General features: G+C 44.3%; 3 protein-coding genes and 1 long non-coding RNA gene across 5 annotated transcripts; 3 read left to right on the plus strand and 1 right to left on the minus strand.

The window, feature by feature from the left end:
* The first annotated feature begins 617 nt into the window (after window positions 1–617).
* dynlrb1 (dynein, light chain, roadblock-type 1) lies at window positions 618–3,926 on the plus strand. The gene is made up of 4 exons (XM_076746112.1): window positions 618–732; window positions 1,050–1,125; window positions 1,519–1,686; window positions 3,307–3,926. Exons 1-4 carry the CDS (start codon window positions 730–732, stop codon window positions 3,348–3,350), a joined length of 291 nt encoding a protein of 96 aa, XP_076602227.1. The 5' UTR covers window positions 618–729; the 3' UTR covers window positions 3,351–3,926.
* Window positions 3,927–6,106: 2,180 nt separating this feature from the next.
* On the plus strand, window positions 6,107–13,973 carry map1lc3a (microtubule-associated protein 1 light chain 3 alpha). The gene is made up of 4 exons (XM_076746151.1): window positions 6,107–6,314; window positions 9,119–9,174; window positions 10,313–10,419; window positions 11,633–13,973. Exons 1-4 carry the CDS (start codon window positions 6,275–6,277, stop codon window positions 11,793–11,795), a joined length of 366 nt encoding a protein of 121 aa, XP_076602266.1. The 5' UTR covers window positions 6,107–6,274; the 3' UTR covers window positions 11,796–13,973.
* A 389-nt stretch (window positions 13,974–14,362) lies between these two features.
* Window positions 14,363–20,151, minus strand: eif6 (eukaryotic translation initiation factor 6). Its single transcript, XM_076746138.1, has 7 exons — window positions 20,083–20,151; window positions 19,625–19,758; window positions 17,613–17,698; window positions 17,169–17,344; window positions 16,516–16,692; window positions 15,645–15,826; window positions 14,363–15,438 (listed from the first exon to the last, which is right to left on the minus strand). Exons 2-7 carry the CDS (start codon window positions 19,729–19,731, stop codon window positions 15,429–15,431), a joined length of 738 nt encoding a protein of 245 aa, XP_076602253.1. The 5' UTR covers window positions 19,732–19,758; window positions 20,083–20,151; the 3' UTR covers window positions 14,363–15,428.
* A 2,126-nt stretch (window positions 20,152–22,277) lies between these two features.
* Window positions 22,278–27,228, plus strand: LOC143330018 (uncharacterized). 2 transcript variants are annotated; one of them, XR_013077927.1, is made up of 4 exons: window positions 22,278–22,433; window positions 24,023–24,179; window positions 25,890–26,010; window positions 26,606–27,228. It is a non-coding gene; the product is annotated as an uncharacterized LOC143330018 (long non-coding RNA). The 2 variants fall into 2 exon arrangements; XR_013077926.1 differs by lacking the exon at window positions 24,023–24,179 and having other exon boundaries at window positions 22,291–22,433.
* Window positions 27,229–27,572: the final 344 nt, after the last annotated feature.

Below are 27,572 nucleotides of genomic sequence, written 5' to 3' on the forward strand. Positions count from 1 at the left end.
GAAAACACTCGGTCAGAAGTACTCTCTGTGGAAAGGATTACATGTACACCTAGAAAGTATACAAATGGTAACAGATGGAGAAAATGGACTGAATATTGCCAACTTAAAGTGTAATAAGATTTGATGTAATGTGTTAATAGATAAAGAGAATATTTTAAAAAATGACTTTCCTTTGAGGATTATTTCAGAAAGAAGTGACAGTGAAGAAAAATAGGTCAGAAGACTGTACTATTTTTGTGGGTTAATTTCATTTCCAAATAATAACTTTTTTCGTCAACAAATAGGTCTTGGTGGCATTAGAAAATGAAAAAAGGGCTTAAATGTTTACTATGAGTTTTATTAAGATAAATAGTTGGAAAACATAGCCAGAACCAAAATGAAACAGAACATATAGAAACGCTCAAGGACAGTCCCACTTGTTCAAGTCAATAGTTATTGTCCATTCTGATAAGATAAATGGAAAATTATGATAATTAAATTCATCCATGTTTCTATATGTTTGTACGTGATGTCTTATTTGATTATTGGATTTTGGGAGAGAAACATTGGAATTGAGACCGAGCTGATGAACCTCCGATTTTGCCCTGGAACGTGAACGCAGCATTGCGGCACTTGACCCGGAAGTTTACGTCAGTTGTCTTCTCCCAGCAACAAAACTGTTCTGTTAGCTTTTATTTTGCTGAGCTCGGAGGCCAATTTCTGACACAGATTTGTCCTCACAGAAGTAAAATGGTAGGATGCGATGACTGTCCAACATCTGTTTCAAACACACGTTCATATTTCCGTCGTTGTTGTTGTGAATAAATAATCGTATTGGAGAGATTTTAATACATTGCTAACTGGCTAGCTTACCTATGCTAGTCGGGCGTTGTCGGTTTAGCGGTGTGGTCAGTTAACCTTCTTCAGCTTGTTTTGACAGTATTGGCAGCAGCTACTTTAATGTTCTTTGCTCAAGCTGCTGTTGTCGTACCGTTTTGTGATAATCTGTCGGATTTCAGTCCACTCAGAAGCTAAATGAAGTGATGCTCACTCATGTTTCCGTTTCCCAGGCTGAAGTAGAGGAAACACTGAAGAGAATTCAGGGCCAGAAGGGAGTACAGGGCATCATCATCGTCAATTCAGAAGGTGAGACGAAGGCAAAGCCTGCAGTTACTTTTCCTTTGTGTCTCTCCTGATATCTCTACTAGGCATAAAGCCACCCGTTTACATTACCAGCATCAAAATAGTGCAGCTAAATTCAAAGATGTCTTCATATTGATTCATGTAAAGTTTTACTTCACTGCTGTTCAGCCAGAGACAGTTTTATTTTCACTGTGTTTATGATGCACATGCAGAAGGAAAACAGAATAAAATGACAGACTATAGTACTCAGAAACATGTCACCTGAGTTCTGCTTAGTTCCATCCTGAGCTAAATTCAAAGAAATAACCAAGTTACAGATCAGTGAAACTTCCAGTAACAGTTTACTCAATGTGGCGTCACAGAAATGAATGAACCCATTTCTCCTTCTTCCATCAGGAATCCCCATCAAGACGACTCTGGACAACGCCAGCACGGTGCAGTACGCAGGACTGATCCACCAGCTGGTGATGAAGGCCAGGAGCACCGTCCGAGACATCGACCCCCAGAACGACCTCACCTTTCTCCGTGTGCGCTCCAAGAAGAACGAGATCATGATCGCTCCAGGTGAGGACTTCAATCTGCACGTCACACAAACCAGTCTCCAGTTTAATGGATGGTTTCTCCAGGAAGCACCGAGAGCCGTTGAAGACAACTTTAACGTTGTGACACTGCTTTGCTCTCTCACTCAACTGGCATTTTTTAATTCTGGAGTAGTTTGAATGTGTACGTTGTATTCAACCATACGATGAATGGGTGACTCACTCGATCATCTGAACTACAGCCGCCTCAGAATTAGAAATAAAAGGTTCATGAAACATAGAGTCCTCAGAAAACAACAAACATGAAATCTGTCTTTGGATGCTGATCAGATTCTCTTGTTCCTCGTGATGAACGTTCAAGGGCCAGTTCACCTTTTTCTATCTTTATACAGCGCTCACATGACCATACGTACATTGAAAGCATCATTGGTCACTGTCATCAGTCCTTCTGTCCGCACTGGCTGTAAAGAGAACTGTTCTTAAAGCAGTGATGATGGATCAAATCCATTTCTTCTTCTTCTTCTCTATTGGTTTCCACTGGATCCAGTATGAGGCCTCGTCGGTCAAACCAAGTGAGAATCTTCCAGACTGATAGTCTGTTCAGGACCAGATTCCTGCTTTGTGTTGATATCTGTCTGTTGTGACTCAGTGAGGAAACACAGATATTTTCATACTCTTCACACACACACACACACACACACACACACACACACACACACACACACTGTCGACTGTGGATCTTCTCTCACGTTGAAGCTGCTTCAGGAAGCCGTTTCTTTGCAGCTGCAGGGACCAATAACACTTTCATTGTTCATGTGGGCAAAATGTGAACCAGTCATTAAAGAAAATATCTGATTCTGTGTGTAAAGCAGCCTTTGAGCCACAAACAGCGTCTTTGAAGAACTTTGCATCTGTTTGCATAAAGTTGAGAGCAGACAATGAGTGACAGCAGAACTGAACTTTGATGATTAATGATTGACTAACTAACACAGAGACTTTGAAGATATTTGAGGCCTTCAGTCTTAGAAGAGTCAGAAAACTGCACCAGTCAAAGACAGAAAGTATTTCCTGCTCACCAGCAGTTGGCAGAGAAACTAATTCCACAACATTAGCTGCTGTGGTCGATTTCAGTCATCAAGCCGACTGATTAGAGGCTCTCTGCCCCCCTTGGACGCATCATGTCCAGTTTATAGCCTCTGCATTGCAGTTTACACCATCTGGAAACGGGCAGGATTCAGCTTTGATGATGCAGCTCATAACGAAGCTGCTCTGAACAGTTCGGCTGTTACTTTACTTTAATCTGATACTTCAATGAGAACAGTCTGATTTAGTGTTGCTGATTGTTTTAAAACCTTTATTGTTCAGCTGGATCTGAAACTTAAATCTTGTTTGGCTGCAGATCAAAATGTGCGTCCAGCAGAGAAAACTGAAAACTGTCAGAGTTGGTGTTGATTTGTTGATTTCCTGATTTAAACAGTAACTTTGCTCATTTAATAAAGTCTTCAGATCAGACAAAGGCCTTGTCCGGGTGTTTGTGATTAAAATTACACACATGATTTAGAGAATTTTGTCTTATTAAGTAAAATAGAAGACCTTGAAGACTGTTGTTGATGTGGGTTTAACCATTTTGTCTTTGTCTCCACAGATAAGGACTATTTCCTGATTGTCATTCAGAACCCGTCGGACTGAAAACGAAGGAGCTCCTTCCCGATCATCGCTCTCTTGATCTGTCTTTCATATTTAAACAGCCAAACGTTTATTTGTCTCCCTAAATCAAAGAACCTGTTTCCCAGAAGCTTTTTATGCACTTGCTGAACCAGGAAGTCATGGCAGGATTTGAAGGCGTGCGGCGGTCATTCTCTCTGCAGACAAACTTCTCTTTCCATGTTTTAGCATTCCAGTCCGGCCTCGTCTCTGTCACTACTGTTTGTGATGTCGCTGTGTATATTTCAGAGGTATCTTTGCACACGGTGAGCGCACACCTGCTAAAATACCTCCGAAACCTGGACCAGTGCAAACATTGACATCACATGTCAAAGTGCACAGAGACGGAGAGCACAGCACATCTTTAGGTTTGAGGATGTTTTTTCAGTTCTGTCTCGATGGAAAATGTGGGATTGTTATTTATTTTGTTGGCACAAGATGTTGAAGAACAGTGTTTCAGTGGGGAGCAGTGAACTACACTACAGACACCTGTCTGCTGTCGCCATGGCAAGTTTCTGATGGTTATTTTTAACAAATTAAGAAATAAAAAAGTCAAAGTGCTCTTGGTGTTTTTGTCATGTACTTTTTATTGATTGTGCCAGTTTTTACAGTTTTGAGGATCGACTTTTATCAGTTTAACGTGATCAATCGGAGAATTAAAGCTGTATTTATTGTTTTTTTGGCAGCTTTGGGGCTGCAGAACAAGCTGTAAACAAAAACTGACGTGTGATCGCTGCTTATTTACACACTCAGCAGACAAACAGCAACATCAGCATTTATTTGGAGGTCATGTTTCTGGCTTCCTGATGAACGTGAGCCCAGTATTCAATCTACTTTCACATGCCGTAAAACCAAAAGCATGCCTTAAAGAGGCTAAAAGGCTCCACAGAGCTGAGGGGAAATGCAGTGAGGTGATGCAGGTATGTCGACTCAGAGCAACACCTTTCATGACACTCATGATTTGCAGCTTTAAACAGTAAGTTAACTCAAGCTGAAGAGAATTGTTTCACCTTCGAATGGAGAGTTTCAGGTCTGTTGTCGAGTCTGAGCTCACACCGAGTTGCTTCTAACCCTTCCTTCATGAAATGAACATTAATTCTATGGCAGCAAAGACTGCTTGATTATTTTAAACTTTGATGAAAGTAACAACATGAAAATGTTCCATGTTGAAATGAAGAAATGTTGTTTTGTTAGTGAAAAAGTCACGTGCAGACTAACAGTTTGTTCTCCCACACAGAGACATCAGGGGTCAGTCAGTTAGGCCCCTGATGAGCTGTCAGAAAACTCCAGTAACTAAAATACAAGTACTTCCTTGGAATTTGGGAGAGGTAGTACTACATAAGAGTACCGTCAACACCAATCACAGTACAGTGCAGCTGTAAGTACAAGTGAGCGGGACGATGTGTTTGAAGGATTGAGTCACCATGACAATGGCAACATCACACGCAACCGCTAACTAAGCTAGCAGCCATGCCACACACACACACACACACACACGCAGACTGTTCTGACGGTCCACCTGTGGGCTGTCAGAAAATATCCTGTTGTTTACTCATCTTCCCATCATTTGATGTTAAACACTGTTAGAAAGCTCAAATTCTCATCAATTGATTGATTCAAACCATTTCAAGATCCAATCACAGCAGAAGGCTCAATAAACACCAACAGCAGACAAACAACCTTTTTAAAACTGACACAACATTGAGGAAACTCACCGCTGACGTCTCTCAATGATCCACAGGTCGATAAAACTCCAACAAAAAATGTCTGGAAACATCCACAAAGGTCCAGAAGATCCACTGCAGTGAAGACATTTAGTCCAAAACATGAAAATAATGCACAGAAACATGTTTTCTCCTCTTGAATTAGCAGGTAATGTGCTCTTGTTCAGCTTCTCTTTGGTGTTTTAACCATTCCAACCTCTGGAAACATACACAGATGCCATCTTGTCTCCAGTTGCTCTGTAGGAGTCTCAGGTTCCAAATGACACCTCTCTCAACCAATCAAGCTCTGCCATATAAAGCCTACCAATCAGAGAAGCCAATAACAGTCCAAATTGAACAGGGCCTCCTTCTCTTCTTCCTGGTGAAGATTGAGCCAATCACACTGTGTTTACAGTTAACTGGTTTATTTACAGTTCCTAACACCTCAAATCAAGAATTTCAGTGCTAATAAGATAAGATGAGATACGACTTTACTTATCTCACGCTGGGGAAATTCACTTGATCCAGCAGCATAATATAAAAGGAGAGGGACAGAACAGAACAAGAAGCACTAAACAGACTGCAAAAAAACACAAAATAAAATCAACAACAGGCCATATACATTACATACAAAGAGTAGAAAAATAAATATAGTGTCCTTGGGTTCTTCTTAAAATGCATTTAATGGGGATACTACACACAATTTGAATCATGCATGTACTGAAATGGTTCAAAAACAGCTGACAACTTACTTTGAGTTTGTAGTCGACCTCGAGAAGTATGTTTTTTCCCTTAGGGGTTTAGACGAGCAAAAGCAAAAACAGCTCGGTATGTCATCATTTCCTGTCACAGTGACACATTGACACAGTGCTGAATGGCTTATATTTGAAATACCTCAACAGCACTTTATGGCTAAGATTAGCTTCAATGGTATAAATTGCATAAATGAGGCTATTTAACGGAAGATTGACGCAGAAGAGGAGAGAAAGTCATTTGTGGACGGTCCCTTTAAGGCCAGCGGATGACGTCAGCGCCTCGGTTTACTTGCTTTGTTTGTCCGGAGCCGTTTTGGCTTCAGACTTAGACCGAAGAGCCGACCGGAGACCCTCCGCCGAAATACCTCAAGCTTCTTTGTGACCGAGTTGTGCTGTAAGCGGCTGAACCGCAGATTCATTACGTTAAAACTGTGTAATAACACCGACAGAGATGCCGTCCGACAGACCCTTCAAACAAAGGAGGACATTTGGTAAGAAGCCACCAAGGCGGTGTTGTCAGGCTAGCTGTTGTTAACTGTGAACGCAGCAGCTGAGCAGAGAAGCTAGCTCGGCAGTTAGCCGGCCTGCTAGCCTCCTAACTTAGCTTACTCAGATTGTTGATAGGTACTTACATAGTATTCACCTGTACATTGTGTTATTACAGCCGTTACAGTGTTTCGCAGCTGTTCAAAGTCAGATTTAATGGCTCAGGTAGATAGCATCATTGGACAGAAGCTTCTGGGCGTCAAGTTTAGAGAAAATGTCTTTTTGGCAGGTTTGTGTGTCGAAATCAAAGAGTGAAATATAATCTGTCAGAGCTAACTAAATATGATCGACGCTGTGCAGCCAGTATCCTTTGGCCTGCTCCGCTCAGTGATGTTGATCTCTTTGGCTGCTAACGTTGAAAGGCCATCTGGGTCACTGTCACATTAGCTTGGCAAGCTTTAAGCTAGCACGGCCTGTCGTTACTAGCTAGTACACAGCAGGCTGAGCTAGCTGGATTACAGCAGCAGTAAACATTCCGTGTTTGCTTAAAGGAAAACAACATGTGCTGACACATGAACCCAGTACACGTGTTCAGTGATTTATGTTGAAATTTGATCCCAAACGACGGCCCCTGTTCTGGACAGGGAGGAGCCCGGAGCCCGTGTCTTACATAATCTGGTCAAACAGAGATACGGGCTAAGCAACGGTGTCACGGTGGAGACGGAAAAGTACTACTCATATTTACTGCGAGGTTGTACTTTAATAACCTCCGCAAAAAGTTTCCTGACACTGAACAGTACTTCTCAGCGAGCAGCTGACCTGGTGCTGGACCTGTTAACCTGCTTCATCATGTGCTGTTTGTCTTATGGTGCATTGTCACGTTACACACGTTATGAAGGTAATATATAACCGTGACAAGGCCGGAGAGACTCTGACTGCACTCGTGGATTGTTTAGTGTAATAAGCAGGTCAGTACATGGAAGTATTTCCTGAATGATGAGCTGCAGGTTTGTTCACAGTGAAAGAAGAAAAAGTCCTGAAAGTGTTTTTCTTAACATGCCAGATATTCAAGAAATGGTTGGACATTATTTATGTCTCGAACAGGAATGTAATTTAATAAAAGTAATGTAAAAGAATTGTATAATCTCATTAGTGATTAAATTTTGATTTGGCCTAAACTCACAGTATTTTTTCATGAATACACTTAATATTCTAGTAATGAGCACCAACCGTTCCCAAAGCCAGAGAGGAAAAACACCCTCGGACTGAAACAAAGGAACCTTTCACACTTCACTGTTTCTCCTCAATACAGCGTGAGCTTTGAACCCTGCCAGTGTTTAAGAGATAACAGGCGCTTTTATGAAATAAGGCACCGAGCTGTTCGTAACACTGAGAGGACGGTGTGTGTCGTACAGTTAGACAGCGAGGGGGACAAAAGTGGAAGAGAGGAAAGCTGAAGAAGTTCATGAATATGTAAATGAGTCGACACACGAGTCAAAACATTCAGGTGTAACAAAACATGCTTGCTGCCGAGAAAGTGAGAGACTATGAAAAGTTCAGTTATAACGAGTGAAAAGACATCAGATTTCTTTATTAGAATGTCGAGGCGGGAATCTGAGGATTCAGTTCAGGATCGATTCTTGATTCAATAAGAATAAAGAGGGAACTTTATGTCGGCTCTTATTCCAGCCTCTGTCTGCCAAATCACTGGCTCCCACCGAGCCGTGATGAAACACGGCTGACTGGTCCTGGTGAGGGTCAGAGGTGTGAGAGGATGCAGCTTTTATTGAAGTTATTTAAGTAAACTCCACTGACGTCCTGCACTCTGAAAGTGTAGTTTACTGACCACCGTCAATGTTTTTTCTAAAAGCAGAAGTGAGGTGTGCAGTACTCACAGAATACTTAACGTTGTCCTGCAGAGCTCATTATTAAGACGTTCACTTTGAGGTACCTGTCGTCCAGGTGTTCTACTGGACCCCCGCCTTTGAGTTCCACCTTTTTACGGCGTTAAAATGATTGTGCTGACGTGACAAACTTTGGACATTTGTTACTCAGTATGGATCGATCAGGATGTTCTTCACACTGGCAGCATTATCAAATGATGTGCTGTGATAAATATTCATATTGATCAACATGGAAGAAGGTGTTCTGATCCTATTTTTAGTCCATCACTAATCAGCGTAATGTAACTAACATCTTCCACAACTCGATTTTTGGCATTTGTGGATTGAATCATACAAGATGAGAAGTGTTGGTCTTAGAAATATTCGTGAATGATTTCACACGAGGACAAACGGGAGGAGGCGGGACGAGCACACGATGAACATCAGAGACGTGATCACAGCGAACGATCAGCGGGTGGATCACGTGTTATTTCAGCCGCAGGTTCGGCCATCTTTAGAGTCGAGCTGGACTCGGCGCTGTCTGCGGCTCTGCAGGCGGTTTTATCTTCATCTGAAAGTGCACTTTGTTACTTCCTGTCTCGGAAAATGAGTTTGGGCAAACAGGCGGAGCATGCGGGGTGTCCATCAGGTGGACGTGGGTCGTCTTCTTTAATTGACGTCTTTGTCTTTCATCGTATCTGCTGCATTTGCTGTCGTGGTGCTTTGAATAAATTAGATTTAAGACGATAAATAGTGACATGATTTGACAAATTTCTCGTGAGCAGGCTCCTAAATTCTGCATTGAAGCTTCTCTGTGCTCCGTCCTTAAATAGAGACGCTGTAGATATGAATGCTGCTTTTCTCTGTGTATTAATACATTTTTCTCATTTTGAAGTTTGGCTCTTTGTGTCTTTTGTTGTCCCCAGCTGATCGGTGCAAGGAGGTCCAGCAGATCCGTGATCAGCACCCCAACAAGATCCCCGTAAGCTGCTGTTTGAATCTGATCCTCACCTCTTCGCTCTGTCAGACTCACAGTGCAGACGCCTGATCATCGAGCCTGTGAAAGGTTTCTTTGGCTCTGGCCTGCAAATCTACTTATTCCAGCATCTAGATTTTTAATGTGATGTGTCTTTGGTTCAAGTATAGAGAGAAGTCAAAGAACTCGACAACACTGATGTAAAAACGGTGCTGGAGCTCGATCAGTCTGTCAGTTTGATGACACATTAACTCTAAATCAGAGCTGCGCTTTAATAAATGAATACAAAGGTTGGATTTCACTGGTTCAGTCTGTCTTTATGAGCTGACAACACCTAAAATAGAGAGGCCAAATCACTTCATTCCTTAAAGGAACAGTTCAACATTTTAGGAAATTCGCTGATTCAGCTGGTTAGCGTAGCTTATCATAGCCTGGAAACATGGTGAACCCGGGTCTGTCCACAGGGAACAAAATCCACCTGCCAGCACCCAGAAAGCCCTCCTATCATCAGCCTGTATCTTACCTGTTTAATCAAGGTGTCAACATCCGTGGTGGGAAGTAACTAAGTACAAGTTTTGCTACTTTACACTTCGACTCCACTACGTTTATATGCCTTCAGCCACTCATTACTTTGGGTGTTCATACACACAAGCTGCTCATCAGGTATAAAGTAATTAAACTGAGCTCCACCTTTAGCAGCTGCAACATGAAAGTGATGAACACATGAATGTATGAGTAATTATAATCCAGTAATACAGTCGGACGTGTATTATTCTGAAATGGGCCATCGTGCATCTTTTGCTTGAGTATTTCTACACTGTGGTATTGTGACTTTTAAGTACAAGCTCTGAGTACATCTTCCACCACTAGTCAGCGAGACTCCAGGAACTACCTGCCCCCTGCCATGACATAGTCAGGCCCACGACACTTTGCTCTGATCAAACAAACACGACCCGAAGGTGCCGGGGGCAGATTTAGTTACCTGAGGACGGAGCCGCATCATTTCTTTATTGTTTTCTCAGCTGTTTCTGCCACTGTGTTCACACAGTACAGCTGCTGTCTGTGTGAAGCCAATGAAACAGTTGGACAGATGTCACATGACTGAGACTGACTTCCTGTCTGCTGTGCTTTGTGGCTGCTGCAGGTGATCATTGAGAGATACAAGGGAGAGAAGCAGCTGCCTGTTCTGGATAAGACCAAGTTCCTGGTCCCTGACCACGTCAACATGAGCGAGCTGGTCAAGATCATCAGGTAAACACACACACACACACACACACACATCCCAGAGCTCACACCTGTGAGGACGCCGCTACAGCATTGACTCACACACATTCTGCAGGTTATTATGGGATGCTGAATTGGATAGCGGTGCAGGTTGAGGTCACAGAGGTGTGTGTGGTATGTGTGTGTATATTTGGAGCTGTCTGTTAGCAGACGTGTGTGCTGCTCATGTTTTACAGACCATAAGAGTAAGCTGAAGTATGTTTAGACTCGCTGAGGCTGCAGTTAGTCAGTTTGTTTACAGTCAGCACAGCGTCAAACCCAAAAGCATGAACAGAGGATGGCTTTATATTCAGCTGGAGATTAACGGGCCGTAAATTCAGATTGCGCTGTCCCGTGGAGCAGAAACGCCGTCGTATATCTGCGGCTCGACACCATCGTTGATCACCGTCAGCCTCAAACGCTGACGAGGCAGAAATACAAAGGCAGATATTTTGGTGACGTGAAGTCAATTTGCTGCAGATTCATTCTCTCTCGCTGCACTCGGTCGCTCTGCATGCTGTAGATCAAACTCCAGAGTTATGAAAGGCTGGACAGAGCAGCACTGCATCAAAACCAAGGCGAGGATGAGGAGAGGAGCCGAAGACAAAATGTGATCGCATCGATTCTGGCGTCCTCGAGGTCGAGTTCAGTTAACTGTTAACAGAAGTTCAGTCTTTCTTTTAACTAAACCACAAAGCTTCAACAAATCAAGCCCATAAATAAAGAAGTTTGAAGTGATAAATCAGATCCATCACACGAACAACAAGCACAGCTCGTCTGCTTTCTGCCACAAGGACTCAGTTTGTGTGTTTAACAGATGAAAGTAAAGTCTTTCCTTCACTTTACGTTTGTTTTATGATGTTATGAAGCCTCTAATATTAATATTTCATGAATAAACCTGAATAATAAGGCACTCGTTTTCCTAATTTACAGTCATTATTAAACAGTAATGCTGTTTCCACCGCAGCCCTTACTTTTACTGTCTCGTCAGATCAGCCGACCAATCAGTGAACAGACTGCAGTCAAAGTGACACCTGCACAGGACACAGCTGTGGTTCGTCGCCTTTTGTCTCCTCCGAGACACATTTAGTGGACTGAAACACTTGAGACACCAAAAACATGACGTTAGAAGCACTAAAACCTCCTCAATGTCTTTCTTTCTCTCTCTCTTCCTGTCCTCGCCGTCACCCCCCCCCCCCAGACGCCGGCTGCAGCTGAACCCCACGCAGGCCTTCTTCCTGCTGGTCAACCAGCACAGCATGGTGTCCGTGTCCACACCCATCTCCGAGATCTACGAGCAGGAGAGAGACGAGGACGGCTTCCTCTACATGGTCTACGCCTCGCAGGAGACCTTCGGCTGCTAGGGAGGGGGAGGGGCGGGAGAGCGGGACATCTTCAGGTGCTGGGAGGACGGGGAGAGGTCAGAGGTCAGCGGGGAAGAGAGAGGCGCGTGGTGTCAGACCCGAGCAGAAGCCACCAAACTCCATGACCCTCCACTTTGTCGCGTTTCAGGCCCACGTAGCAGCACCCCGTCAGTCAGCGTACATGTGACAGACACCCCTCGTCCCTCTCTTCTGTCGTAGTCCGGCGCCCTCTTCGTATTGGTCAGTAAGTACAACACTAGCTCCAACAGCCAGAGGACATCCTGTGTGCTCCATTCAGAATCATCTCTGAGCGTTTCTAGTTTTACTTTCTCTCTCGTTCTTTCGGTTCCACAGACTGAGCGCTCTTATTTTGAAAAGGTGGGACGAACCAACCGATGACTTTGGAGTTTGGAATCTGCGAGTAAAATTGATTTTTATCCTTAAAACTAGACGTATTAGAGAAGCTAAACTTGAAACCAGGCGGTCGCTTGCAAGCCAGTCAGAGTGGAGGATGTGATTTGAAGCTCGGCCGATCGAGCCGCTGATTGGTGGAAACGCAGCACAGTTTTAATTTGCTGTCAGTCTACAGTAGATCCTCTCATTACAACAGCAGTAGTACAAGCTAAGAGATAGAGCGCAGTGATCGTCCTTTTACCTTTTTTAACTCACTTTTTAGTTTTTTATTGACTGTCTTTTGTTGGAGTTATTAGCTGTCTGAGTTTGTTTTAATCATACATTTACCGTCAGCCTGAAGCTCAACTTGCCAACTCGCCACTGGCTACGGAGTAGCTGACAATCAGGCTAAAAATGACTGTAATACTCAGAAATTAAATAACATTTACACGTGCAATATTTATCCCCTAGCACCCGTTCAGGTTTCCATGGTCAAGTGACTCCACACGACTCCACCCCCCCAACCCCCGTGAAGCTACTGTCACGTACGAACTGCTCATTCACAGAAGGGACGTTAGCATTAGCGTTAGCATTAGCCTAGCATGTTACCAGCCGTAACTAACAGACTTTTTCCCTGTAAGCACAATACACGTCGTCTCACTACTCACCTGTCTTCCTGCACAAAGTTCACCCACATTTAACCACACAAACATTTGAGGTCATCAACAACCAATCAGGTGACGATGCATTCAAGGCCTGTCCAGTAGATTTTAGGCAGTGGACACACGAGGCACGCGCTCTGTTCCAACAGCCGTAAAGTTTAACGTTTGCTTGCTTTTCATGTTTGGTTTGAAAAAAATACAAAATTAAAAAATCAGTTTTGGAGGAAAAACATGAGAAAAGAGGCGAGCAGTTATCGGCTTCAGAGTGACTGTTGGTCGGGATTAGCAGACAGGAGGCTGCCGTCAAACGAGGGGTCACGAGCACGGGGACGCGTTTTTTTTTTTTCTTCTAACTTCCCTTTGGCTTGGACAGCCCAGCGAAACGCCAATAAAATGATCCCATTCGGTTCCCCGAGCAGATCTGACGCAGCGCGCGCTCGGCAGGAGCGGAAGCCAGGAAGTAATCAGACCCCAGTGGAGCTTTTCAGCCGAGGCGAGGCGGAGTCAGGCCCCGCCTTCACGGCGTTTGACCGCCGCGAGGTGGACGTCTCCTCCTGCCACGTGTGTCACGGTAGCATAGAGTCGAACATTAGACGAAATGTATTTAATGTCGGAAATGAATGAGCTTCTTTTGCACATAAATTAATACAGATATAAAAGAGTTGGCATTGAGTTTTTTTTAGGAATTCTGTATCTACGTAACGAGTATCTTCTTTTTGTATCTACTCCTCTGAGCCTGCTGCTCTCTGTACGTTCTGCCTTTGTTTAATACGACTTTATAGACAAACGGTTGTGATGCACTACAGACCTTGCATGTTTTCACTTTTTTTTTTTATAAATGTATATTGATTTTACGCAATAAATATAATTGTATTGTTTAAGAAAAAGAAAAAAAAAAGTCTTTTTAGATGTTTCCCAAACCAAAAACTGAAAATAAGTGTATGTGTATGTTTGAAACAAACAAACAAATGTGTGCGTATAAACGATCATATAACCGAGCTGTGTTACCAAGTGTGTTTTCTTTGGGCTTTCTGACATGTCACTGTTTGGAGGGTGTACATAGACGCATTGCTACGACCTTATTCAAAGCATTTGCCAATAAATAAAAAAGCTGCCTTTAAAACGCGTCTCTCGTCTTTTGTCCGTGAGGGGACTGACTGAGTGCTGGAAGACGTTTTCAGAGCCTTCAGTCACTATGAAATGTCCCTCAACCTGAGCAACTACATTATTTTTACTGTTGGAGCTTCTTTCATGACTTCATATCCAGTTAGTGAGTTTAGGCCAGTGGTGCCCAAGCTCGGGGTCGGGCCCCTCCAGAGGGTCACCTGATAAATCTGAGGGGTCGTCAGATGAATGATGGGAAAGAAGAAAACATCCTGCTACACAACCTGTTTTCAGTTTTTACACCTCGACCTTAAGTAAAATGATAAAACTTTCCATCTTCAGACTTCGACTGATCGTTGAAATGAAACCATGCGAGAAGTTCAGAAGTAAAAACACTTTGGTGGAAGGTTTTAACTCGTTAGATGACGTCTTTTAATAGCTTATATTTTTTTTATGTAAAATCTTCATGCAAGAAGAACAGCTGTCAAATAAATGAAGCAGAAAATATTAACACTAAAAAGTACAACTAGCTCAAAGGTGCACAGTACTTGAGTAAATGTACTTCATTACTTTCCTCACGTTAAACAGTTTTCCGTTCACTGCAGCTGATTCTGAATGTTTCATCTCAAAAGAAAACATCGAACAGATAAAAAGAGGGTGATTTATTTTATTTTACAAGACAGACGAGACGAAACGTTGGTTAAGAAATATCCACCATGTTTGTAGTTCACTGCAGGCCTCTGACTCGTTTCACTCGTATTAGAGCTTCTGGGTGAACTGAAATCACTCTGACACTGCGACATCGAGCAAATTCAGACCTGAAGAGGGAAACTTGTTCAGACGGACTCTTAAACTTTAAAATGAACGTCGGACCTTTTCCTTTAACAGTTTCCCGTTAAGAATTATGTTCAGACACATTCTTTATTCTACGGCGACTTTTTAAACGATTCAGGCACAGAAACAGATTTGATGCCGTGGTCACTTTTATCCAAACAGGGAGAAAACGTTCACTCAGATTTCTCCATGTTTGGTTAAAAATGATTCCCATTAGTGCCACAAAAGCTGAAATGTCAGATAATTTGTATGTAAATGCTCAAATCGTCTCAGTGAAATTTCATTCTCCGTTCACCAACTTCAAGCCTCTGATCAGCCTCTCCTTTAAAAAATGACTTCCAAATGATCTCACAGTCAGCGTTGGAGCTGAGGAGGTGGATGTGCAGCTGAACCTGTTTCAGGTGTCAGGATATCCTACTGGAGAAGAGGACTAATCAGAGGGAAGATGAAACCAAATGTGGAAAAAGGCACAAAATGATCTGTAACATGGCTGCAGGTGGGAGCGGTGAAGCGAGTGGTACTGTGTGGGAGGAGGCGTTCCGAGTCGAGACACCAGGTCCGGCGGCTTGTTCTGGCGGCTTCACGTGGGACCAGGCGAACCGCAGCTGAAGCTCTTCGATGGCAGGAAACGACAGGCGGCTTACGCCATGCTGATGGGAAACAGAGCAGAGGAGACGGATGAAACCACGGGGGAACAGTTAACGGCTGCTGTTCCTGTAAGTCCTCATATCAGATTCAATGAGATACGGGAGACGGACTGTTTGTCCAAATGATTCAATTTTAGTTGCTGGGAAGAGAGCACGATGGAGGTGTGTGTGTGTGTGTGTGTGTGTGTGTGTGTGTGTGTGTCAGTCACCTGTCTATCAGCGAGTCCCTCATGCTGGTGGCGATGGCGGAGGCCTGTGCGTCGCTGAGTCTGAAGACGCTCTCGATGACTGACAGCTCTGTGCTGGTGGTGTCCAGCCCGCAGAATGCGCACCAGTCGTTGACCACCATCCCCGCTGCGATCACCTCACTGCCGCGGTTCACTGTGCCGGCCTGAACAGGAAGTTGTCTTTACTGTCGTGCACAAAATGTTACTTCCTGCCTCTGTGCTCTCCCGCTGATCGATGGAACAAACTATGAAATAACTGATGTCTCTCTCATCCACTGGCTGACAGGAAGTGATGCGTTTTATGGTTTCAGCCTCATTTGACCAGAAATATTGAAATTCTGTGAGCTGGCGTGTTGTGTGCATCGTTATCTCTCTGCTCCTCCAAACAGCAACTGTCCAATCACAGCTCAGTAGCATCAGCTGGCCTGAATTAAACTTTCACAGCTCTAAACTGTAAATGTTAGCATGTCTGGCTAACTAGCTGACTATCTACAATAGTGACCCAGCATTGCATCCAAACGCAGCTGAGCTTTCACATCCTCTGTTGGTGGAAATGTGAGTCTGAAACATTTTAATTATCCGACTTTTTCTGTTTGTTTATTTGTAATGTGTTGCTGTGGGGTGAAGCAGCTCCACACTGAAGTACAAGTAAATAAAACAAAATGAGTCACATGGGAACGTCTGCTGAGTCGGACTTCAGATGACTCACAGTTAATTATTAGCATTAGCTCACATTAGCCACATGCAGACGGAAAGCTGGACAGGCACAGCAACAGTAACTGGATGGAGAGGGAGGGACTCTCCATCTCCCCCCCCCCCCCCCCCCCCCCCGACCCACCAACCCGTCACTCACCACGAGGGGAACCTGGAGCAGAGACGACAGCTCGTCCTGGTCTTCTATCGACGTCTTCGGGTGGACGAGGCCTCCCTGGTTGCTGAATGCGCAGTAGGAGCCGACCAGGACCTGCTCTGCTACCGTCTGACGGAAAACCTCCACCTTCAGAGTGTCTGCGAGGATCTCCTCTGTCTCCTGCAGGGGAGGGAGGAGGACGTGAGTGAGATCACCTGCACGTCAACTCGGGCTGAATCGATCAATATCAGTTATTGATCAGACTGAACCACTTTGGTTATGAAAGAAACCACAAACACTGGAGCTCAGCGTCTTTACTCAGTAACATTTCAATGTTTGGTTTCTGCTTTACAGCCATGAGCCGTCAACTGAGGTTTCCATCAGCTGGTCTGGAGCGAATAAGTAAGACTACACAAGCTGTTTGGCAACCGCTAATAAAGAAGAAGAAACAAAACCAGTCGGCATACGTGATTTATGGGAATACGTAGGAAGATGCCAACAGCTTCCCTTCTTCTACTTCCTCCTTACTTCCTTTCTTCTTCCTCCTTTTCCTAACTCTTCTCCTCATCCTCTCTGAGTAGAAACAGCTGATCAGTCGCTCATTATAGGTACCGCTGTCAGTTGTGTGTGTGTGCGTGCGCACGCAGTCGTCTCACCCTGTCGAGGTCGGGGTGGACCAGCGCTACGTAGTCGTTGCAGGCGATGACGTTCCCGAGCGCAGACAGCCTCTCCTCGACCATCTGGATCCTCACAGTGTCCGGCAGGCAGTTTCTGATGTGCTGCAGCTCCTGGTCTGTCGTGTTGTTGGGCACCAGAAGGCCGTGACGGTTACCTGGTGACACACAAACAGACGAGTCATCAGGAACAGCGACGTGTTGGTCTGCGCTGGCGACGCCTTAAAGGACCACATTCCTCAAGAAACCAATCATGAATAAGCATCTCTGGACATCAGCACACTGTAAAATGTTTAGCTTTGTTTTGCCTGTTGGCTTTCAGAGGCCACATGAAAGAGCAAACAAGCTTAAGGACTGTGTGTGTGTGTGTGTGTGTGTGTGTGTGTGTGTGTGTGTGTGTGTGTGCGCACTCAGAGCATGACTCACCCACACACATCCTCCCGATGATGCGACAGCCTGCTATGGAGGCGTGAACCACTGGGATGGTTTCTGACAATTCTCCTTCGAACACACTGCAGCCACACAAACAACAACAGCTCGTCAGTCACCTCAGCTCTGCGTGGACACCAGCAGGACCTGGACCCGCTGTCCCGTCCGGTCCTGGACCAGCTGTCCACACATCACTCAGCCAGCAGACAGATGAGTCCTTCACATAAAACCTTCATCTGTAGAATCAGTTTGACTTTTACTCCAAACAGACTAAACTGCAGACTGGTTTGACGCAGCAGGAGCCAGTTCAAACACAGATTACACAGTGAGGTTTGGTCTGGAGGGGTCTCCATGCTGCAGAATACGGCACATTCATCTGACGGAGATGTTAATGTGTGTGTGTGTGTGTGTGTGTGTGTGTGATGGTAGCAGAGCTGCAAAGACTGGTCAATTAGTCAATCAAAAATGAACCCCCAGTCACTTTGATAATCGATTGATGGTTTCAGTCACATTTGCTGGTTGCAGCTTCCGATTTGCTGCTTTTCTTCGTCATTTTTGGCAGTGAATTAAGAGATTGGGGTTTTGGACAGTTGGTTTGAAGAAATAAACACGTTTACAGGCCGGTCACTGAAGCAAACTGCCCCGTTCATGAAGTGCTTATATAACTCACTCACTGAAAGTATATTAAAGCTGAATTCATACAGAATCACAGGCATGGCTGCTCTGAGTGACAGCTAGCTGCTGGCGTTCAGTAACAGGCTTCATTCAGCCGCCTCAGCTCCACCTCTTTGCCTTTTTTTGGATTAGCTGGGAGTTTGGTGGAGTCGGGCCGAGATGGTGACGGAGGGAGTCACCGAGCGTCACTATGACTTCAGAAACCTGTTTGATGGAGTCTGTGATAACAACCTTTACAGTGCTGGACAAACTGTACAATTACAAGCCTGATTTCGAAAGAGTCGTGACTGTAAAACACAAATAAAACAGGATGTGATCACCTGATCTGATCCTCTGTCACAAACTGACCTGAAATCAGCTCAAACTCAGTATATTTAATGTTTTTCCTCATCAGCTTCATTGATTTCTGTAAATATCTGCTTATTGTGAATCTGATGCAGCAACACGTTTCACAGACTGGGAAAGATGTGGTTCACCACTTTGTGAACACATGATTGGATGAAGGAGATGAACACATGAACTCAGATACACTTGAGAAAGCTGCTGTCAGTGAACACAGTTTGATTATTGATGATCGATTCTGGTTTATTGATGTTTCACAGAGTTCAGACTTTTAGAATCAGGGTGACGACAGTGTTTCTAAATAACACCAAACTGAGTTTCACATTTCTGTGCTGCACTTACTTGGTACAACTCGGTCGACACACACACGGATGACGATACGTGTGCGATAAACTAACAACAGACTGAGCTATACGTTTTGGTAAAATTCGGGGACCTGAGTGAATGTTTAAAACTAAAGAGTGGAGAAATCTTAACACGAATGAAGGAGGTCTGACATAAGACAGACATTCAGTATTCATGCTCACTGGAGTAATGATGGTTTTCTGTTTTATTATTGTGAATGAAGACACACAGGCAGCTACATGTGAGTGAGGACAGCAGCTGAAGATGAAGCCGACTCTCACCCTCCATGATTAACTCACCACCCTGAAGTCCACTGCCATCATCAGTAACCTGATGTGTAACTATATCCCATAATGTCTCTGAGAATTCTACAAACCTGTGCGTCCACATTAATGCTATTTAAAGAAATGATCTGTGTTTCAGGTATCTGTGTACTTTGTCATCAACAATAACTCACCTCACACAACACCACACCTCATCTTACATAAAGTCAGTGATAAAGATTGCACTCAGATGTCATCAGCCTCAGGTCTGCTCACAGCACTGCAGGCTAATTTAGCCTCCATGCTACTCAAACCCACTGAATCAAGCTGATGCGACTGTCTGACCTGAATAGAAATCACGTGACACAAAGGGTAAAGTTTCACCTGTAGAAGTTCTCTGAGCCGCCGATGGCCACCAGGCAGTATGTGTTGGTCAGTTTGGCGAAGCAGCCGACCTCGTTGTTTTTCTCAAACGATGCTCTCACGGCCATGACGAAGAAGAGGGTTAACTTCTGATCCTGGAACAGCACATGTTGTTTGAATAACGCTGAGCTTTGTTCACAGCGATGAACTGACGGTTATCACGACATTTAGTGAGTTTGTGAATAAAATAATTTACGAGTTGACCAGCGGTGACAGTCCAGCTATCAACGCTAGCTGCTAGCTCGTTAACTAGCGAGCTAGCAGCTAGCTAGTTAGTTTTCTTAAGATTACCGTTTAGCGACAGGAGACAGGAAACAAGTCACGTCAGCTCACGTCGATGGACAGTTCGATTAAATACGCGACGAAGTTTGTCTTAAATAACTGACAATATTTAGTTAAAATGGGATTAAATTGATTACCTGAGTTAGGTCCGTGGGTACACAGCATGCGTGGTGACTCCCCTTCTACCGCACGTGTTCACTTCCGCTTCTGGGTTAACGTGATGACGTAGCACGCACCATGCGTTCCAAACTCCAGGAGCGAAAAGGAAAGTTTCTCCATCGGCAAAGATACGACACTGAATTTATCCTGTTTACAATGTGTTTCAGTGATTTCAGACAGATATTCGTGGACTAGTCATGAAAACATCTCCACTTCATTCCAGTGTGTTTATTCCAGGACGTTTTGAGCTCATTTAGAGACCTTTTTTACAGAACAACACGATATATTATAAATGTTATTACTATCAATTAATGTTGTTCATTTTATTAGAAATATCATAAAGCAAAAGCAAAAAGCAAAGCAAATCTCAAGCAAAATAGCAAAACTAATTTCATTCTTATAATGACTTTAAATGACACAGGACTCAGAACTCCAACATATCAGTTGACAGAAGGATTGTTAGTGTGAGAAATAGTTTGCTCTGTGTCAGATCTTCAAATGTAAAAGTCTGTTCTTTGACTGGTGACTTTGAAATGACATTCCTCATTGTCTGCTGTAATCTGTACATTTCATTAAAACCTTTAAGAGAATAATGATCACAAAGTAAGCTAAAAGCCACTTTGGAAAATAATTCAGAAAAGATCAACGTTTCTGAACATTAGAAATAAGTTATCACGCAAACATCAGGTGGTTAATAAACAGTACTGTATGTGTGCAGGTCTATATGCAATCTGCAGCCTGCTTGGTTCTATATTTGACAATGATGGACAATATATGGATATTATTGATAAACCTGTACAAACTAGTAATCCTCCTGCCTTTCAAATCCTCACATCTGCCTCCATCAGATGTTTAATGCTGCTTCCTCCCATCAGCTGCTGCCCAAACACTGAACTGAGAAGGAAACGTTTAAAAAAATAAATAAATCTCTGAACCGTCTTCTCTTTTCGGCAGTCTGCACAGCAACTGCCGGCGCGGCGGGCCTCCTCCTCTCTCCCGTGCGGCAGCGGGAATCGGCGCTCGGAGCCAATCAGGTCGGCCATTGCGTGTGACGTGTTGTTTGTTGACACTTCCATTAGCTCGCCACCTATGTGACGTCACTGCAGCAATTTGGGGAGGGGGGCGTGGACGAACCAGAGCAGAGGAGGAGGAGGAGACAAAGAGCATCCAAGTGAAGTCCGAGGCTTCACTCCTGCATGTTTTCATCTGCTCGGATCCATCAGTAAAACATCTGAAGCAGGTTATGATGTAAAAACCAAAAACAAATCACTTGCCTTAGATACTCATCATGTTAACTGCTTAAGGGTTTTCATGAAATAAATGTCTTATATTTACTTGGACAAGCAGCACAAAAGTGAGTGTTTTCTAGCTTCGGTTTTGCAAGAGAAACTAGTTCAGGCATGAAGAGCTAACTGGTTTACATTACCAACTCTGATTGGTAATATTGACAAGCACAGCCTTTCTATGGGAAGTATCTAAGTCTGCATGGAGACAGCTCCAACCAGGCCACCAGACTGGCAGATGCTGCCACAACCAACAGCGGCTATTAGATTACAGTTATAGACAAGTGCTTAAGAATGGCATCAGGAGGAACAGTGTGTATGATTCTGTATTTGCAACAGTTTTATGGTTCTATGGATCACATGTTAAACCACAGTGAAGTCACACATTCGTTTGTGGACAACTGTTTTGAGGCCTCCAATTTGGCATTATGGCGGCTGCCATCTTGGCTTTTTGGACCCGGAAGTGACCATGTTTGGATAACAGGGTGGAGCTGCGGTGGACACACATTGCTATGCCTCTATCCTCATTGGATCTGACGGAACAGAGGATGCGTGGTGGTCGTGAAGAGTCAGCTACAGAGCTATGCCCTAAAACATTATCTGCTTTATCGTCCATTTTACTGTAAATATGATCATAATTAAACTCATTAGGGAACTGTTTACTGATGTTCACACCTTCACGCCTGTGTTAGCATGCTAGCAAACTGATGTTAGCATCTAGCTCAAAGCACTGCTGTGCCTGAGACAGAGCTGCTAGCATGGCTGTAGACTCTTATTCGTGTGACGGACATAAATATAATATTCTGTCAAATTTACATCATATTTTCATTCTGGAATCCTGCTCCTGTTTCTTCACAGTGCCACGTCGCAGCTCCTCCGATATAACGCACGGAGTGAACCCTCGCACAACGCATAAACGATCTTTGGAGTCAGCCGCTCCGCCGACACGTCGGACAGGAAACTCTGCCCGGAAACACCGCGAGCTAATCGGAACCGACGGCCGACGGAGACAGACGGGTCTCGTGAGTTACGAGGGGGTCGGCGAGGTGGGATAAAATTAATTTAGGTTCCCGACAGCAGCTAACAGCTCACACACACACACACACACACACACACACACACACACACACACACACCTCTCTGGGGGCGGGGCTTACAGCGGCGTAAACATGTCGGCTGCTGTCAGTCACATAAACACAGAGGAGGATTAAAACTCGGGTGGAGAAAAGGCCACCAGGTTTCACTAACATTAATTAACAATTTAAGATCCATTAAGAGCTGATTTTAGTTTATTTTAAGACCTAAGGGATCAAACATTCGCCTTTTGGTGGCTTTAGCTTCCATTAAAGCCTACCTGTTTACACTCAGTCCACCTTAAATTCTGCTCTGTCAGCTTGAATGTCTCCCTTTGTCCTTTATATGATCAGAATCAGCTTCATTGGCCGAGTGAGAACACAAAGCAGGAACCTGCTCCACCTGTAAGATGCTCTCAGTGTCCCAAGAACAACTTACAGGAACAGACTAAAACGAACAAAGATGGTGGAAATTAACACTGAACTATATGTACTAAGAGCAGTGGTTAAGTCAGGTGTCTGTAGCATCCGTCAGTCCTGATGTAGTGATGCTCCATCCTTCATGATGGAGGAGGAGGAGGAGGAGTGAAGCTGAGGCAAACCCACCTGAATCAATACTGCAGGCAGACTGTGATTAATCTGCTGCTCAGGGATCAGATCTCTGAACCCCGTTCACAGCAGAAGTGTTTCATTCACTGAAGGACGAAAAGCCAAATAAAAAGAGTGTTTGGAGGAAGCTCACAGTGTCCTCTGAGTCGGAATCAAACTACCAACCCAAGAATTGGCTGTGAAGTCACAGAGGAACTGAAGAAGCGAGGAGAGGAAGAGGAGGAGGAAGTGAAGAACAGCTGGTCTGCGGACCACATGTGGGCTCCGTGACGAGAGGAAGGACAGATTCAGTTCGTTTGGAAGCAAAGAGGGCAGCGATGGAGACGAGATCCAAACAAAGCGCATCTCAGAGAAAGAGGAAGCTATATTTAGGCCCACTTCCTCTCCGGCTGACAGCTGGGGAGGGAAGTGAGGCGGCGGCGCTGAATGCTGATTGAGACGCTCTTTAAGTTCATGAATGAAGCATGTGTGGCTCACGCTCTCTGATGACACCACGTTTAACTGCTCTGGTCCAAGAACGGCTTTTATGTGGAGGGAAGGAGAAGAAAAGCAACCTCCAGATTTCTCTAAAAACGATTTTTGGCCTTCACATGAAGTTCACATCCACCAGTTCTGCCTTCGTCTTGCAGCTTATCGGCTGCCTGAGCTCCGCTGTGGTTAAATCTTCATGTCCGTCCAGCAGAAGTTCCCCTCCAGTGTTAAATTTAGGCCTGGACTAACGGTTAGGCCCATGATCAGGCTTTATGTGGAAAGCATCACGTTAGTTATTGCTTTGCTGGAACACATTAGTGAGGCGTTAATTCCCTCTTCTGGGCTCGTGTTTGACCGCCGTCCATGACTTCCTCTCTGGACGGACACACTGGCCACGACGCCCGTTTGTCACCGCGCTGTGAATGAAACCAGTTTGTGCAGTGTGAAAATATTCAGCAGCGTTTTGTTCCTGTTTGTTTCAGCATGGTGACAGAAACGTCTCGGCAGCCCACGAGCTCGCGCCTCACGCATCACAGACCATGAACGTAGCTGAGTGTGAAGGTGGGCTCATGAAGACCTCAGACCACGTGACCAGAGCAGGTTAACGCTACAGCAAAACACGCTGACTCTGAAAAACAGGTGAAGTCTGAAGCAGGAAGTCGATCTGAAACTAATAAACTGATGCACTTTGGTTCGGTTTAGGCACCAAAACTACTTGGTTTGGTTTACCATAAAATCACAGTTTGGCTCAAACGCCTGCACTGTTTTCAAATTTCCACCACATGCAATGAAGTTTTTATACAACATCTCGAGTGCAGTTCAACATACAGCATTAGCAGTTTCTTTCATAAGAATATTGGCAGTAGTATTTTTCTGGCAGTAGTTTGTTTCTAATCTGTAAATCATCATTTCATCATTTTTTTTATTCTTTATCGGGTTTCCTCCTCATCTTGATCCTGTTTGACTGAGTTTTCCCTGCGTGGGATCAGTAAAGTTTGATCTCATTTGGTTACACACGTTACTCAGAAATTCATTTGTTGGTGGTCAATATTCAGTTTTCTCTACAGTTTCAGAGCTTCATCAGTCCACAGTTGTCTTCAGCAGACTTTCACTTCATGGACTCGTGTTTTTGTTTTTTATGGCAGACTGAAGGAAATCAGTGTTGTGATCTGTAGACTGAAAATTCAGAGCCGATCATTTGAAAGCGGCTCGTTCAGCTGACGGTGAAGGGATGTTTTGGTTCGGGGTTGTTTTTGTCATGTCCCTCAGCCTCCAGCAGGGGGCGCCGTCCCCCTTAACAAGTTCAAAGGAGCCTTTGTTGAGTCATTCGCTTCAGATGAGGGTCCATGGATAATCCTGGTCCTCAAACGAGATCCAACTTTTTTTAATTTTAGTGTTTTGTGACTTCGTATGAAACTAGAAGCAGTTTAACCAACGTAAGGAGGCGCGTGGTCACTGCAGGAGATCAGAAGCCCGAGCCCTGAAAGGAGAGGCAGCGCTGCACTGACCCGTGAGCGACTGTCAGCGGGACGTGTTCCATTCTCAAACTCTGACATCAAAGAGTTTATGTGGAGTAAAGCAGAGTCAGTAGATCTTTATTCATGGCTCATATCTGCCCCTGGTCTGCAGGTCGTTTCAGAATCCTCAGCTAATCCTCCACCAGCTGATCACTGTTAATTACAATTCACTTCAGGTGATTTTTTACAGTGTGGTGTTTCAAACTCCCCCTGCTGAAAGCCAGTCAACAGAAAATCAGTAATAATTCTAATGATAAATGAAATGCTTTAATTAATTAATTCATCAAATAAAAATGACTTCCACGTGTGCTCCAGCTTCTCCAGTCTGAAGATTTGCAGCTTTTTTAAAATGGAGACTGAATCTTTTTGGGCTTTTTAAAGACCTGAAGGAAAAATCTGTCGGACTCTGGAAGCTTCTGACCTTCTGTCTCTTAAGAAATGACTAATCAATTGATGAACTGTGAGAATTATCATCAGTTCAGTCGTAGCCTGATTGGAAAGTATTTGTCCTTTGTCCCGTCAGCGTTGTGTGTAATTTCCCAGCATGCATTACAGGCCACCATCAGTCAGTCGTGTCTGAGTGGAGTCCTGGTCCCTCGTTCTGGGAGGGATGAGGGATGATAACCAAAACCACCGTGGCTCTCACACTCGAGCCCATTGGTTCTGCTACACACACGGCTCATTTGTTCGGGACTATTTTCAGAGGCGGATTAATCCACATTTGGTGCTGAGTATTTCCAGCATCAGGTGGAACTGGATCATTGAAGTACTGCTGATTTGAAGTATTAAAAGCTGTCAACATGTACGCATATACCTGTGTGTCTTTGCTCAGGTGTGAGTCGCTGTGACGATGGGAGGCGAACAAAGTCACGAGAGGAAGGAGAAAGAAGAGGAGGCTGAAAAACACCAAGAGTCTGCAAATACTGAGAGCTCAGGATCTGCAGCTGCTGAAGGTACACACTCGTACAGAGTACTTTTACTCCGGCCCTGTGTTAATAATCGACTTGCTTGATTAATTCACCACATTTCAGAGGGAAATGTTCTTTTTACTCCGTTTCTAACTGCTCGTCTACTTTTCTAGATTTAACATAAAATGCATGATAGGACAGTAAGATACAGCACACTGTTCAAAACGGGGTCACAACCCTCAAAAACCGCCTCTAGTCTGAGCTGCTTGTCATGTTTCGCGTGTCTATGAGTCGTTTCCCTCGAAACTTCTCAGATGTTTAATTAAAAATAACAGTTTGAAGCCCAAAAAGGTCAAATTATACAAGACAAGTTCCATCATATTCAAGACGAGGCAGACGACTCTGCAGCTCACACCAAGTAGTCAGAACGGATAAACAATCCGACAGGAATCAAATGTATTTTTGATTGAAAACTTCTACGAATATACATTCAACATGTAAACGTTTGTAAAAGCAAAGACATCCAAAGCGACTTTATGAGGATGAAGTCTGGCTCGTCTTCAGCTCTTTGTCATCCTACAAAAACCAACTGTCATCGCTCGCTCCGTGGAAACGATCATGCTGTGTTTGTCTCCCACAGACCCCCCAGCAGAGCTGCCCCAGTGCCAGATGGGAAACAGGAAGGTGGACAACATGTGCTTCATGATCTCGTGCACCAACTGGTACTAAACTGGTCCTGGTGCAGCAGCTTAATGAAACAGAGGAGAGTGGAAACTGGGAGAAGGCGGAGTTTGAATTGTTCTCTTTTGGGTGACGAATCCACCGAAAATCCAAAACGCAGCCGTTGCTGAAGTCCCACACGCTCGCTGCGCTGCTCCTCTGCTGCTCGTTAGAGGACACCGTCGTGTTAACGAGTCGTCAGAAGACGAGCGGGGACCTCTTTAATGCTGCCGTGTGTCTGAACCCGCTGCTCTTTGGATGAGATGAAAATGAATGAACGCTGTATCTCCTGTTTGTGCACTGATGGGAAACATCAGGGGGATTATTAGGATGTTGAAACACTGGAGGCTTAAAGCCAAACAAAGTATTATTACAGTAAAACTGTGTGAATGTGTTTCTCCTCATGCTTTAAAGGTTTAAAGTCACAGACTAATATCTGGTCGGCTGCTGGTTCAAATCCCTCCGCTGACAGTTCACTGAATTAATGAGCTTTGAACCTGTTTTCACAGCGATGACTGAAATAAAGATTTGTTCTTTCCTGTTGAAGAAACACTTTGGAGTTTTTATTGTAAACAGATTTTGAAGTTAACTGGATGCTTCATCTGTCAAGCCTGCTCACACCGGGTCGACCCATCCTGTCCTTGCCTGGTCCCTTTCCCTGGATTCTGTTTGGTCCCACATTCCCAGAATATTCCCAGGATTTGCTAAGTTATATTTTAACTCCTCGACGATGAGCGTAACATAGCCGTTACCACAGCCTGCTGCAGGCCATCAGAGTGCAGGTCCAGCATCTCGACTCCATCGCAGCACTGAGACTGCACTAAAGTTTTAAATGACATTCGATTAAACTGGCAAAACGTCAGTTCTAGAGCTTCTGGATCAGGATG

The sequence above is a fragment of the Chaetodon auriga genome, chromosome 2, assembly GCF_051107435.1.
Source record: "Chaetodon auriga isolate fChaAug3 chromosome 2, fChaAug3.hap1, whole genome shotgun sequence".
In the NCBI taxonomy this organism is placed as follows: domain Eukaryota; kingdom Metazoa; phylum Chordata; class Actinopteri; order Chaetodontiformes; family Chaetodontidae; genus Chaetodon; species Chaetodon auriga.